This window comes from Fringilla coelebs (genome assembly GCF_963513975.1).
Source record: "Fringilla coelebs genome assembly, chromosome: 11".
NCBI classification, from domain to species: Eukaryota; Metazoa; Chordata; class Aves; order Passeriformes; family Fringillidae; genus Fringilla; species Fringilla coelebs.
In genome coordinates this window covers 12770034-12783783 of record NC_140037.1, presented here as the reverse complement: position 1 = coordinate 12783783, position 13750 = coordinate 12770034, and the positions used below count along the sequence as shown (strand labels likewise).

The following is a 13750-nucleotide window of genomic DNA, read 5'->3' as shown; positions in this document are numbered from 1 at the left end:
CAGTACTTTTTCTTGACAGCTTACTTCATACTGGAAGGCGTTTGTATGTGTTTTTAAGTCAATGATACCAAAAAGTCAGTTATTAACCTACTGCTGTATCTGAAGTTGACAAAAATATAGTTTTACTCTTCCCAGCTGGCCATGTTTGACAGCATTTTAATATAAATCATTAAATCCATTATCTACTTAGACATATAAAGTACTAAGTATTTTATGGACCTATTTCTGATTCTTCTCCATACTTTTAGACTGATTACACAGCAACTAAGATTTTCATTGTTTTCTAACCCTGGAGAAAACTCTCAGGAAGACTTAGAAATATCACGTAAAGATGAATTTTAATTATTGTGATTGATTTAATTGACAAGAGTCCCTTTATGGGCAGAGAAAGATGTTAAAGAACATCTAGCTAACAGAAATCTGACTGCTTAAGAGATGTTTTCCAATAGGTATGGAGCAAAATTGGAGCAAACAATTGAAAATCTGCTGTTAGTTACAGCTGCATCAATCAGCAATAATCTCACTGCCATATCACATAAATTTATCTAAATAATTGCAAAACGTGGAACATTTGTCTCAAAATAGTTTCAACATTTGCTTTATAGAAGTCATTTTTACCAAGATTCCACTACAGTAAGAACTTCTGGTAGAACAGTTCTTGGTTTTGTTGAATAAAACTCTCTAATCTTTTAATCTTTGAGAAGATTAGAGCTTGTAACTACCACCTGATCAGGATGATGAAATTCTACTAGTGCAATTGATTATGAAAAATGTAAAACATAATCAAGCCTTTCCTATTTATAAAAAGTACAAACCCCTCTGCTATTAAAGCCTTTTCAAAAGATTTCTTCTCAGTTGCACAGAAAGGTTATAGATCCTTAAAATTTTAATCAAGAGTAGCAAAAACACTAGAAAAACATTGGCTACCAAGTCAAGAACCCATGTATCAACTGGTTCTGTTAGAAATCTGTCTGAAATTGAATCAAAATAAACATGCTCAAAACATACTATACTAACATTCATTCAATATTGTATTTGCACTATAAAACCCACACCACAAACATTATTGTCCAATCTTAATTTACATTACAATATAACAAAGAGGTGTTTTTGAACTGCTGACTGTACATCAGTTGGACACTTAATTTAGGCTACAGATTTATTCATTAGTTAAGGGGGCTAACAATAGCAGATTCCAGTTGCTGAAAATCAATCACAACGCCAAAAAGGAAAATCATGAACATTTAAAAAACATCTGTAGTCCCCTACTACTCTGTTTAAACATTAATTAGGAACAGCAAGAGAAAATCCACATTTACATCATAAAGTTGTCAGATAGATCATAAAGTCATTGTTTCTGTATACCAACTTCGAATTTAAAACACATTTACTAATCCATAGTCGTGAACCTTGATACAACACTTAAAAGCTTAATCCTTTAATTTCTCACATCTCTTTCACTTAGTTATGACGTGTTCTGGATTGGATCCCTTGTGGACAAGGACCCAGAAGGTCAGCTTTCACAGCAAGGTTTGAGAAGATGCTAAAAAAGAACTAAAGGTCAGTTTCAAAGAGAGACACCGATCACACCATCAGGCACTAAAAGCTGTTACACCGCATACGGACGATCCTCCACCCAGTGTACTTTTCAGAGAAAGGCTAGTCAAAGTAAACCAGACGAAAGGCACAAAGGAACTCTGGAGTAAAGGTGTACGGCAATTTAAAAAAAAACCCGCGCATCCTTTAGAGGGGGGTAGGGTTGCGTCTTTTTTCTGGCCGAAGGATGCCCAAACCCCGACAGGTTCGACCAGGCACGTTCACCTCCAGCGAGCCCTGCTGCGGCCGGGACCTGCACACACTTACCGCACTTGCCAGCTCCGCGCCCAGCCAGAGGAGCAGCAGCAGCAGCGCCCTGCGGGAGGCAAAGGGACACAGTCACGGCGGGCCGGGGGGCGAGGCGGGGAGGGGGCGGCCGCGGCTGGCACTCACCCTGTGCGCCCCATGGCCCGGGCAGCCCGCGGGGACCGGCACAGCGCAGCTGGGTACGCGCCGCTGCGCCCGCCGGAGGAAGAGGAGGGCCCGCCGTCACTCGGGGCCAGCAGGGCACGGTGCGGCCGCTTCGCGGGCTCCTTCCCCGGCGCGGCGGAGCACCCGGGGTGGCGGCCGGGCTGGAAGCGCCGATGGTGCCCGCTCGGGTCGGTCACTGCTCGCTTCCCGAAGCAGCGCAGCCCCTGCAGGCACTCACAGCGTGCCCAGGCAGGAAGTTTGCGCAGTCCCCGCCGAGGCGTCGCACCTGAGCGCGGCCGGATGGGCCGAGACTGAACCGGGCGAGCCCCGCGCCCGCCGCCCGCCCCTCCAGAGGGGCGACCCGGCACTGGCAACGACCCCTTCACCCACCCACCCACCCCTGCAACTTCCGCTGCAGAAAATAGTCCGGGGTCCAGCTGCCCGCCCGGTGGAGGTGCAGGGCGGGGAGAGGCGGCGCCCGCTCTTCGAGCCGACAAAACCGCGGCGCCCGAGGGAAGGGTGGGGGGGATTGTGGTCTCCTTGGAGGGGGGCGGTAGCGGCGTGTCCCGCACCGCCCGCCCCCGGAGCGGAGGAATACTGTAGTCCCGGGAGGACTTGAGCTAGGAGAAGCGGGCGAGTGCGGCAGAGGGGCGGGCGCTGGCGTCGGGGCGGCCGGTGCGAGCCGCCTGCAGGAGCCGCGCTGCCCCGCCGGGCTATGCCCGCGCCTGAGGGCCGGCCCCGGAGCTCCTGAGCGGGCAGGATGGAGCCGCGGCGTTGGAGCTGCAGCCTGGCCGCCGGCTGCTTGGTGCTGCTGCTGGGGTGCTGGGGGCCGCAGGAGGCGGCGGCGGCGGTGAGTGCGGGGCGCCCTTCTTGTTCTCAGGAGCCGCCGTCCCTGCCGGGCGCGGCCGCGGTGTGGAGCCTTGGGGGGAGCTTTGGAGCCCCTTTGGGGCTTGGGTGGCTGAAGGTGGCATCGCCCTGACAGGAGCTCGGTGGCTTCGGGCGGGGGTCGGTGAGGCTGGGCCGCGGGAGGGTCTCTCCTGCTGCCCGCGGGTGTTGGGGCTCCCGGGCCGCTCTTGCTGGGCAGAGCCCCGCCGTGCTGCCCCGTCGGACCGGACCGCTCTCCGCGGGCCGCCCGCACGTCTGGGTTCGCGGGCGGCTCCGGGGAGCGAGGGAGTGCCAGGCGGGGGAAGCCCGGGTGAGCTTAGTGTGGGCTCTGAACCCGCTGTTCCTCCAGGACAAAGGAGGAAAGATTTCTCCCCCTGCCTTTTCCCCCCCAAAGAACTCCGTGGAGTGGTGTCTGTGCTCTTGCCGCTGAGCCATCACCTGCAGCCCGTGAGTAACACTTGGATGTGGCAGGGAGATGGAGCCATGTGGGCACGGTTTGTCGGAGGACTGTGCCTCACACTGGGACTTGGTTTTCTCGAGGGTTGTATTTCTGCTTTCTTAAAACTCAAGTGGAAGTGCTAGCGGAGTTAGTAAATGTGTGCGGTGTAGTAGAGAGCGCACGGGAGGCGGCCTGCAGGAGACTTTGGGTCCCTGTGGTTGGAAAAGGGATGCCCTGCAGTGGCAGGGCCTTGGGTCTGAGAGGTGCAAGAGGTGATCGCTAGCTTCAGGTTTCAGGCTATTTGATTAAGACTTTTAGCAGTTAACAAGTGGTGAAATGATCTAAAAAGGCTCCCACTTTAACCTGCGTTAATTTCAGATTTTATGATCCATGTATATTTCTTAACTTTTTAAAGTTTACTTGGAAAGCGAAAAAAAAATTCAGATTTCTGTTGTTCAGGACTCCTTTCTAGTTGAAAAGTCATAATACATTATGGTAATAGGTGAAAGTATAATTGTGCTACTCCCCCCTTCAGTTCTGTAGTTAGTGCTGACAAAATCTTATTTGTCTTGAACTCTCCTTTGAAGTGCATTCCTTTACAGTGAAACTTTGTAGACCTTTCATCTGCCCTCTGAAAAAGCAAGGACCAGGCATAATATACTTCCTTCCTCTTCCACCCCTCCTTGCTGTGCCCAGGTGGGAACCCAAGTGTAAGTGATACTGGTGTGCCAGCAGTGCTCACTGATATGGAGCTGCTTGGCTCCACATTGTCTGTGGCACTGGTCCTGCCACAGCAAGGCCTCAGCCCAGCCTGCCATAACCCCCACCCCAAAGAAGGACCCAGGCACTCCCACCTACAGGACTTCCCTGTTTTAGCAGGTAGCAGTTGAAGACAGGGAGATTTGTGTGCATAAATTTGGCCCTTTTCTTTCTGCATCCAAGCAGAGTTCTGTGTGTGCAATTACTGTGAATCTGTGGGGTGTGGGATGGGGTCTGTGGTGACCCTGTAGGGAGTCCCTTACCCTGGGAGAAATGAAGAAGGGAGTAAAAACCAGGGGTAGATTTTCTGGTTCTTAACACTCCCTTGTGCTGCAGCCTCTCTTTTAGGATTTGCAGTGAGATAAGATTAACTGAAGACCCAAGGGCTAAGTGGGGGTGGGGGAAAGAGAGAAATGTCTCTGTTCCAAACTGCATAAATCCCACTGGTCTTTTGTAATATGGTTTTTTCTAATGGCTTCTCCGTACTTTGGTGTTCTGATGTTTTTGAATTTCCTGTGATAACACTTAATGTTGCTGATCCTTGTTAATGGGTATCAGCAATTTATTCTACCCATTGTCAGAAAGGGTTGACTGAATGCTGCAGCAGTATGTTTGATACACACAATCTCTTCTGTAAATTTTGGTTTGGGACCCTGTGTCAGAATCATCCCCCCAAAAGGGTAAATTTGGTCATATGACTTCAAGTCATTTTGTTGCCTTTATTCAAATATTCCCTGAAATTGTTATTCAACATCATAATTCACATTTCCAATAAAAAAATGTGATCTCTTCTTTGCTCCAGATCATTGTAATGGTGTGTATTGCTATGTGATCAGTTAACAAGTGACAGAATATAGTTAAGAGTCATCTGCCTGTGTGCCCATCAGAGAGAAATCCCTGTGACTTATTAAAAAAATCCAAAGCAATGTTTCATACTGAAGGATGGATTTCATTGTTCAGGTTTCATTGCTGGGTTTTCACAGCCCACAGTCTACACTTGGGGAGCAGCATAAGGATCATGCTATACACTCTTGTACAGACTCATTGTTGAAGTAGAGTGAAGTGTGTAACTACTGATGAACAGTGTAAATGTAAATGGGAGTTTGAAAATGGTTTTGCTTTTGAATGGGTGAATGAATGAAATGGAAGATGGTTTCATCAATTGATGAAGTTAGAATATTTTTTAAAAGTGCTTATGTATGCTTTCAGTAGAGGGTATGAGGGCTTATTCCAATGGACAATTTCAATTATTGCTTAACTGCCTTGCTAGTTTTAGTATAAATCTATGTACATGTATATAAGCCAGTCTTTTATAAGCAGAATTTTTTTCTTCTCCTGGCAGGTTTACACTTGCACTGTTTTACAGCAAAGTGATTGCAGGCTGTGACTGGGAAATCTGTTTAATTAAAGAGCACAGATAGACTAAATTAGTCAGTTATGCTGTCTATGAAACTCACTAGAGTTAGTGACTGACTATTGACTTATATTGGAAAAATTTCCCTCATAGCTAAGGCCTACATTTTTAAAGTGTAAATAGACTTTGTCAGCCCAAAAGTTAGTAAAAATTGAGTGGTGTCTGCAATGTCTTCTTCCTTTGCCTTCCATTATAATTCCAGTTTGACTGAAAGTGTAGGGTTGAAAAGAGTTGTTCAAGTATGGTAAGGCAGGCTGGCAAGATGGAAATGATTTGTGTTTAAGGAAGTAATGTATTATTTGTGAAAGTTCTCTTAGTTTAGTTGAGAGTTCTTTTTTTCCTTTCAGAAGTTACCATATGTACAAATACATGGTACCATGTCAGAAATTACAATGTACATGATCAATATGGTTAATTTGATGGTCATCTGGGCTTCTTGTTTGTTCTGTTTTATCATGGTAGTGGTGGTGGTTGTTATTATTTTCCATTTCATAACTGGCAGTGGCTCTTTCTAGTTACAAAAGCTAGGTCTATAAAAGCAGAAAGTAGTGGAAGCTGGCTCTTAGGATTCAGAAGGTATTTAATCCTGAAATTCTGTAGATGTGTCTTGATTAGTCATGCACAAGATGGGTTTCGTAACATCAATGCTCAAGGCCTCCTGCTTGCAACTTATCATTTGTCACGTGTTTTGATTTTGAATTTTCATGGTTTTTAGTTGAAGATATATAATAAAAGTTATATCTCGAGTTCTGTTCCAGCATGTAATAAAATGCTAACAAATCCAAGGAATCCTGAATGAAGCAGAATGTAAGACCAATTTAGACCATAACAGAATCTTCTACAAAATAATTATGTAGTTTTTTCAGTTTTTCCACATGATGGAAATAGAGTGATATTTCAGTGGAACTTCCTAGGCTTTCATTTTCCTGGTCATGAATGAATAATCTATGCACCAATTATTAGTTACCTTTCTTAAAGTAGAAAAGAAGATTTTCCTAGGACAAAGTTAGTTAATTTATTTAATAGCAAATGTAAATTTATGTAGTGATTTCTTTCTACTGTGAATAAGCAATGATGCTTACTGTAATGCAATTAGCTGTTGTTGGGTTTACTAGAACATGTGCAAACTTTTCTGTATTACAAAACTACTGAAATCATGAAGGGCATCCCAGCAAATCTAATGTGCATATTTTCAGTCTGGAGCAAAGTACAGGGAGGAATGTGTTTTGCACATGCAGTGAAGATGCATTGTACATTTTTACCTTTCATTCACTGAGATTAAAAAGCTTAATTTTCCAATTGTATCAGCTGTGCCAAGGCTCCTGATCACCCCAGAACAAGATAGCTAGGTAGTGCTCAGGTGTATGTTCTAGGAATGGACAGCAGCCTCTGCCAATGCTAATAATTCCAGACACAATTGGTTTGAATTAAGACACTTCTTGCTTGTCTGTTTCATAAGGCCCTGTGGACTCAGTAACATTAAAAACCACTGGGGTGCTTTGAAGTTCCTACTCAATGCCGTGTTTGGCAATCTGGTGTTGACTGCAAATTTTTAGTGCTGTTAGCCATCTATTTTCAAGAGTACCTGAAATAAAACTTGTTCAAACTATAGAGTGCTGATGGAGTTTTAAGGATCACCTAGCAGCATTCTCTACCTTCCTATGAAAGGTTTGCAAGGCAATTAAACCTCATTAAATATCATTGGTACAGTGCAGTGTCTGAAAAAAGGCAATGTGCTGAGCATCCTGGGTACGTAATTGCTAAGTGTGGGGAGGAAATGCTTCAATGTGATGTGAAATTGTCATCAGAATAAACATAGCTGAGATGAAGAGGAAAGGGTCCTAGTTATAAAAATAAATCTATTGGTTATTTTTTAAAAAATGCTTTGCAATTGACCAAGTCTTTCTTGCAGAGCTTGTCTTTCTTGGACAGTTTGTTGTGAGGCACTGCAAGAAGCAAAGACTGCAGGATGTGATCTTAATTTTAAGAGAGATGAATGAAGGGCAATTAGATAATTGCAAAGCTGTATTACAAGTTTTACATTGTAGCTTAAGCCTGTTAATCCTTTACTCTCTCTTCTAGAAGGCATGATGCTGAAACTAATGTATTAGTAGACATATCTTTAGTCTGCTTCAAAAAGACTGATATTGTGTGATTCCTAGTTATGAAACCCTGCCTCTCTTTTTACATGTTTGAGTAGGACAGGCTCCTTTTAGCCTGAATTATCCTAAAAGTCTTAAGATTACATGGAAGTACAGTTGTGCTCCTAGGTGTACTTTCTGTTAAGACAATTTTCATAACCAGTAATTAAAAGTTAATTATAATTCATTAGGTTAAATTGCAGATTGCAGGGTATCAGATTAAATGTTTGTTTGGTTTTTTTTAAATTTAGTTTCTACTAGTTAAAAAATCATCTCTTAAGGTGTCAGCCAATAGCATTCAGAATTCTAATTTTGTCTTCCACTTTTTTGGAGGTGTCTTATGAAGTGTGTATTTGTATGTGTATTATTGTGTTATAATGGAACAGAAGACAAATTGTAGTGGCAATATAGACAATGTTTGGTGGTTTTGGTTTGGGATTTTTTTTATTTGAGGAGTGTGTGTTAGGAGTTGGAAAGAAAGTGTCTTTAAAGCTATGGATTTCAGCTCACTTGAAGGCTCTTGGTTACTGCAGCTCTGTTGTTGGATTTCTTTGTCCCCTCCCTTTGGAGGGCAAGGGAAATAGTTTAGTCTCTCATCTGTATTTTGTTTCTTTTACCTAATCTCTACCGAGCATTAAAATGCCGGAGTTGAATTTCCATCTCCTCTCTCTCCTAGCAGTGTAAAAGGCATATATGTGCAACACACTGCAGTTTTAGTTTATTATCTACAGAATGATTAATTTTATTGAGGTATGACTAGATCTGCAGGGCTGTCCTGCTCTAGTCTAACATGTTGCCAGTGCATATTAGATAAGCTTTCCTGCTGCAGCTCTGCTGAAATCCTGCTTTTCCCTCTCTTTCCTCAATATAAGCCAAGGTTTATTTACTACCCTGCCTGAACACAGGCTAGTAAGTCTTTTTGCCAGTGTCTGTATCTGTCAGGATTTTCTGCTGAAAGACATTAAACATGTTGGAAAGTGTGTTTATTCTAGGACTGGCTTTAGTTGTTAGCGAGGTGAATCTTAAAATTAAGCTCCACCATTAATTTAGAGAAAGATATTTATGCTGTACTGCTTCCTAGAGAACTTAGATGTTTTTAGGAACCAGAGTTAGACAACCTTTGGTTGCTGCTGAGGTCTGTGGATGTGGCAGACGCCCCTTCTGCAGAGGAACATCCTTGGTTGCTGTTGATGTGGCTCACTGGTATGAAACCAAGACTATATCTCCGGACATCTCTTTCTCTACTGCAGTAGTTGTCTGTCCTGCTGTTGTATTTGGAGACATAGGTTTGATAGATAAAATCACCTCATTGGCTCTGGTAGAAGAAATAGAGTTTTGTCAGGTCCATTTGGTGCTGTTTGCTGCACAGACTCACCTGAGAGCCATGGCAAATATCCAGAGCTGCAGTGGAATGGCTTCATTTCAGAGATTCACAGCCATTCACTGGAAAGATGACGCTTCATAGAGACTCTTCAACTCTGCTTGTTTTAGGAACTACTGCTGGAAGTGACAGAAGTCACAATATCTGTCTACTTTTGTGTAGAAAATGAAATAGAACTGTGCACATGTTCCTTTCTAGCTTATTTTCCAGTTTGACTGTCTTTTTGTATGGTTACTGGGCTGGACAAAAACACAGAACTTTATTATGCAAAGTATAAAATTTTGGCTTTACTTGGCAACTTTTCTTATAGTAGGAGTTTTCTACTTTTCTGTCTTAATCTAGAAAGATATGACTGGTGAGTCTTAATTTGTATTATAGTATAAGCAGCATGATGCAAAACTTTTGACTTGAAATCCTTGGACTACTTAAAAGTAGTTAGGGGAAATAAGGAGTGATTATATATACTGGACTTACCTGTATTTCTCCAGTATTCTACACATATCAAAAATCTACAGTATACTCAGAATAGTTAGTTTTATTTCTATGTATTCTGGTTCCTATCCACTCCAACTCCTGCATTCTATGTGAAAATATAGCAAGCATTAGTTATTAACTACATAAAGCTGTCAGGCTTAGGCAACCATTAATTCCACAGCTGTAGTTGATTTTTTCTAATTCACCATGTTAGCAATGAAGGCTTGTCTTCCTTCCTTAGGAAAGTTTATTTCATGAGTCGTAATTATATTTCTATCTAGCATCAGTCTGTGTCTGTTAAATACAGCATCAGTTCTTCAAAAGCAAAACTTTTTCTTTATGCACTTAAATGCCTCAGGAATCTGATAGGAAGAAAATGACCACCCTGAACTGTGAACTGCATTCTTTCTACACCTTGAATTAAAGTAGCAATTATAAAAACCCACAATTAAATCGCTTTACTTAAAGCAATGAAAACTAACATGACTTGAGGCAAGGCTAGACAAGCCTCCAGCTCCCAGAAATTGTGATGTCCTGACAAGAAATGCCACTGAAAACAATGTTTGGGTGAAGGAGCATATGAACTCAGTTTTAAAATCTTTTAAAAATAATCCTTTTTATGAGGCAGTGGGTTTTTCTGAGTCAATTTGCTTAGAACCAACCTGTCACACAGAAAGACAGCAGAAGCCATTGTTTCTGAAAGGGAATTTCTAGCTGTCATTCAGACAATAGGAATTGGCTTCATAGTAGAAAATACTTGTTCTGAATCAGTTAAACACTTCTCTTGTATATTCAACCTTAAAGGGCAAAGCTATTCAGAAGGAAAAGGAAGCTTCTGCACTGAGAAATGAGAATTTATATTTGACTTTGCCATCTTTTTTCATTAGTTCACTGTGTTGTCAGACATGAGGAAAAAAAATTGAGATTTCTGCAAAACCATTACATATTTAATTGCTTAAGAATTTAAAAATATTTTAAATAATAAGGAGAAAATCTAGAGAGAATGAGAAGTTAGCCTGGAAAAAGGGAGACCCAGGAGTGACCTTATCACTCTCTATAACTCCCTGAAGGGTGGTTGTTGTCAGCTGGGGCTCAGTCTCTTTCTCCAGGCAGCAACAGACAGAATGAGCCTTAAGCTGCACCAAGGGAAGTTTAGGTTAGATGTTAGAAAGAAATTCTTTACTAAAAAAATGATTGGGCAATGGAATTGTCTGCCCAGGGAAGTGGTGGAGTCACCATCCCTGGATGTGTTTAAAAACAAGACTGAATGTGGCACTCAGTGCTGTGCTTTACTTGATGATGAGTTGCTAGGTTAGGTCATAGGTTGAACTAGATGATCTTGAAGGTCTCTTCCAACCTAGTTCATTCTGTCATTCTGTAAGTTGCAAAGCCTGAGGGTCTTTTGTTTTGGTAGTTTAACTTCCAATATTCATTTGGTGCCTTTTTTAATAGGGAAGTTGGTGCCATGGAAGTTGCTGTAGAAGGCTGTGCCCAGAGTCTGCCCAGACACCCAGTGAAAACATCCATGCAGAAGTTGGTACTTGTCTGGGTGGAAATGTTTTTTGTAATTCTGATTGAAGGGAGAGTATAATACATAATTTCATTTCGTTTCTGAGCCAGAATGCTAATGGAAACCTCTTGGCAATAGAATGGATGACACTCTGGTATCCGCAGAAAGTCACTTTTCTGTTCTAGAATCTTTCATATTTCTTAAGCAGTCATAGTAATAAAGTGTTAAAACATCTCTGTCTAAGGGATGAATGTTTGTATCCTAAGTGAACCTAGAAAACTTCTTTATGCTTGGATGAGAAAATGCTTGTTGACAGGCCTAGTCATGCTCAGGAAATGTGTATTTTCAGGACATGGGTATACTGTACCCATAAATTAGAGTAATGAAGCAGGCCTCTTTAAAGAACCTTAGATTGCTGATATGCTACAAAAGAAATTGTGGAGGAAGATCACAGTCTGTTATAGATATAGTAATGGAAATAGTATTACTTTTTTCCCCCTGTCTTTTTAAACGGTTGGACTAAGCAGATGTGTTTAACATAGTAAGCAGGTGAATCTGAGATGTATTGTTCTAAATTGTAGTGTAAGCTCTTCAGTAATTATTTTTGTCATGATAGTAGAAAGAGTAAGCAAGAAAAGGGCACTTGGTGTGGCTCTTGGGGATGGTGCTAAGCACGGCCAGGAGCTGGACTTTGTGATTCTTGTGAGTCCCTTCCAACTCAGCTTACTCTGTGACTCTGAGTATGGTGATCATTTTGGTAGAAAATGACTTAAAATAACAGGAATTACCTTAAGCTTTGTGGTGGTGTTCAGGAGTGTAATCATCAGTTGCTAAAAGAGTCAGTAGAGAAGGTGGATATTTAAAGTGTAAAGATGAATTTTCTGAAGGAAATCATTAGAAACTGATAATGAAGAGACAATGTGTAGTGAACTGACCAGAACCCTCATTCCCAATCCTCCTGTGCTGCTGGGGGGGGTAGGGGTGGAGAAATTGAGTGAAGTTAAGCCTGGGAAGAAGTTAGGCAGGAGCAAGGTGTTGGAAGGGATTTTGTTTTTTAATTTCTCATTACCCTACACTGAATTTTGATTGGCAATAAAATTTATTTCCCTGAGTCTGTTTTGCTTGTGATGCTAATTGCTGAATGATCTCTCCGTGTGCTTGTCTTGTCTAAGGAACCTTTTGCTATATTTTTTATTTCCTGTCCAGTTAAGGAGTTATAGTGGAACTTGGTGGGCACCTGGCACCCACCACAAAAGTAATGTTGGATTTAATGTTCTGGAAAGTTTTACTTAGATGTAGATAACAAAATTCAAAAGTGGTGATGTTCCAAGCTAATTTTTATGGTAGGATCATAGTAAAACTTAGGCTGGAAGCATAATACTTCTGTTCTGGAGTCTAGATTTGGTGACCTCTCCCTCAAAGTAGAGCTTACTTGGAATTTCCATTTATTGTTCAAATTGTTGCAGTCTAAAAGGACATTAAAACACTATCTTGTATTCCAAACCTTGCTTGCTGTAGGAATAATGTTAAAACTTGATGGGAAAGCTCCTAATTTAATATTTGCAGTTAATTTACTGATTACTGCAGGATGTAGAGTGTATATCACAAACTTGAAGCAGGTTATTTTCTTTGCATATGTTCGGCTCCAAATAACACTTGTGGAAGTTGATATACTCCCTAAAATGGTGTGCTTGAGGGAATACTTTCCCTTAGAGAAAGTGACTTTGTTTTGGAATGAGTACAATTGCCAGGGGCTGTTTCTTACTCCTGCCAAGCTTCAGACTGAACTGCATCTCAAGTTTTAATAATACTTGAGGGCCATTTCTTATGAATGAATCTCCTCCCTTTAATTACTCTGCTGGGGTGTTGGAACCATGTGTGCTCTCTCCTTGCGTACCTGCACCCACCCCCACCCTTTTTTAAACTGACAGCATTTGAGTGTGATGTAAGGAAGACAGCTCACTGACATTCTTGGACCTGGCCAGAGAATCACTGCAAGGAGATACTTTAGGTTTATATTGTCAAGTTGCTACTGGGGAACCTTCAGAATGTGACTGGGAATAAAATCAATTGCTGACAAAAGCAGTAACATAAATTTACAAGTATTGAAGTAAGGAGAAGCTCAGTGCTGCTACTGAAGATTTCCTCACTCCCTCCCCTTTTGTTTCCCTTTGAAACAAAAATATAAAGTGTCTTTCCTGTCCCTCTGTACCCCCTTTCTCTAGCACTGATCAGATTTCTTTTGCCTGTCGTGTAATTTATACAATGTTAATACTTTAAAAATTTTGTTGGCTTTTTAATGTTTTATTTAAAGATCTAAGCTATGGCCGTTTCAACTGCTTCCTTGCATGGGTTCAAATTTTTTAATGTAGCAAGTCTGAGAAGTGTGACTTGATTCCTGAGACTTGCTTTCTGTTTAGTGATGATCAGTGCAATCCAAATTTAATGGTTCTTTAGGATAATGTAATTTATAGCCTCTAGATGTAATTTCTCTGGTGTAAGGGAGTGGAATATTTTTCTTCTAATCAGGGTTGGGTATCAAATTCCAAGATCTGTATGTGCTAGATAGAATGTTCTATTAGCACTAGCCTGGGGCTGTCTTACAGCATTTTAAAGGCAATAAAATACATTCAGGTCCCTTTCTGGTTTTTTTCCCTGTAAGATAGTTTAGGACATTACTGTTGTGATTCTCCATTCACTAGAAGGTCACTCTTTCATAGGAAGGTGCATTTTGCACAGA

At 41.7% G+C, this 13750-nt stretch overlaps 2 protein-coding genes across 2 annotated transcripts in view; one reads left to right on the top strand and one right to left on the bottom strand.

The window, feature by feature from the left end:
• COL4A6 (collagen type IV alpha 6 chain) overlaps positions 1–2090 on the bottom strand; it is a 108574-nt gene extending 106484 nt beyond the window's left edge. Inside the window, exons 1-2 of the mRNA XM_084212883.1 lie at positions 1990–2090; positions 1864–1912 (exon numbers count right to left, since the gene is read on the bottom strand). Of these exons, the coding sequence (XP_084069009.1) occupies positions 1864–1912; positions 1990–2003 (63 nt within the window). The 5' untranslated portion in view covers positions 2004–2090. The remainder of the gene's footprint in view (positions 1–1863; positions 1913–1989) is intronic.
• Positions 2091–2767: 677 nt separating this feature from the next.
• Positions 2768–13750, top strand: part of COL4A5 (collagen type IV alpha 5 chain) — a gene marked incomplete at its 5' end in the record, with an annotated part of 73017 nt that continues 62034 nt past the window's right edge. The window contains one exon of the mRNA XM_084212799.1: positions 2768–2857. Within this exon, the coding sequence (XP_084068925.1) occupies positions 2768–2857 (90 nt within the window). The remainder of the gene's footprint in view (positions 2858–13750) is intronic.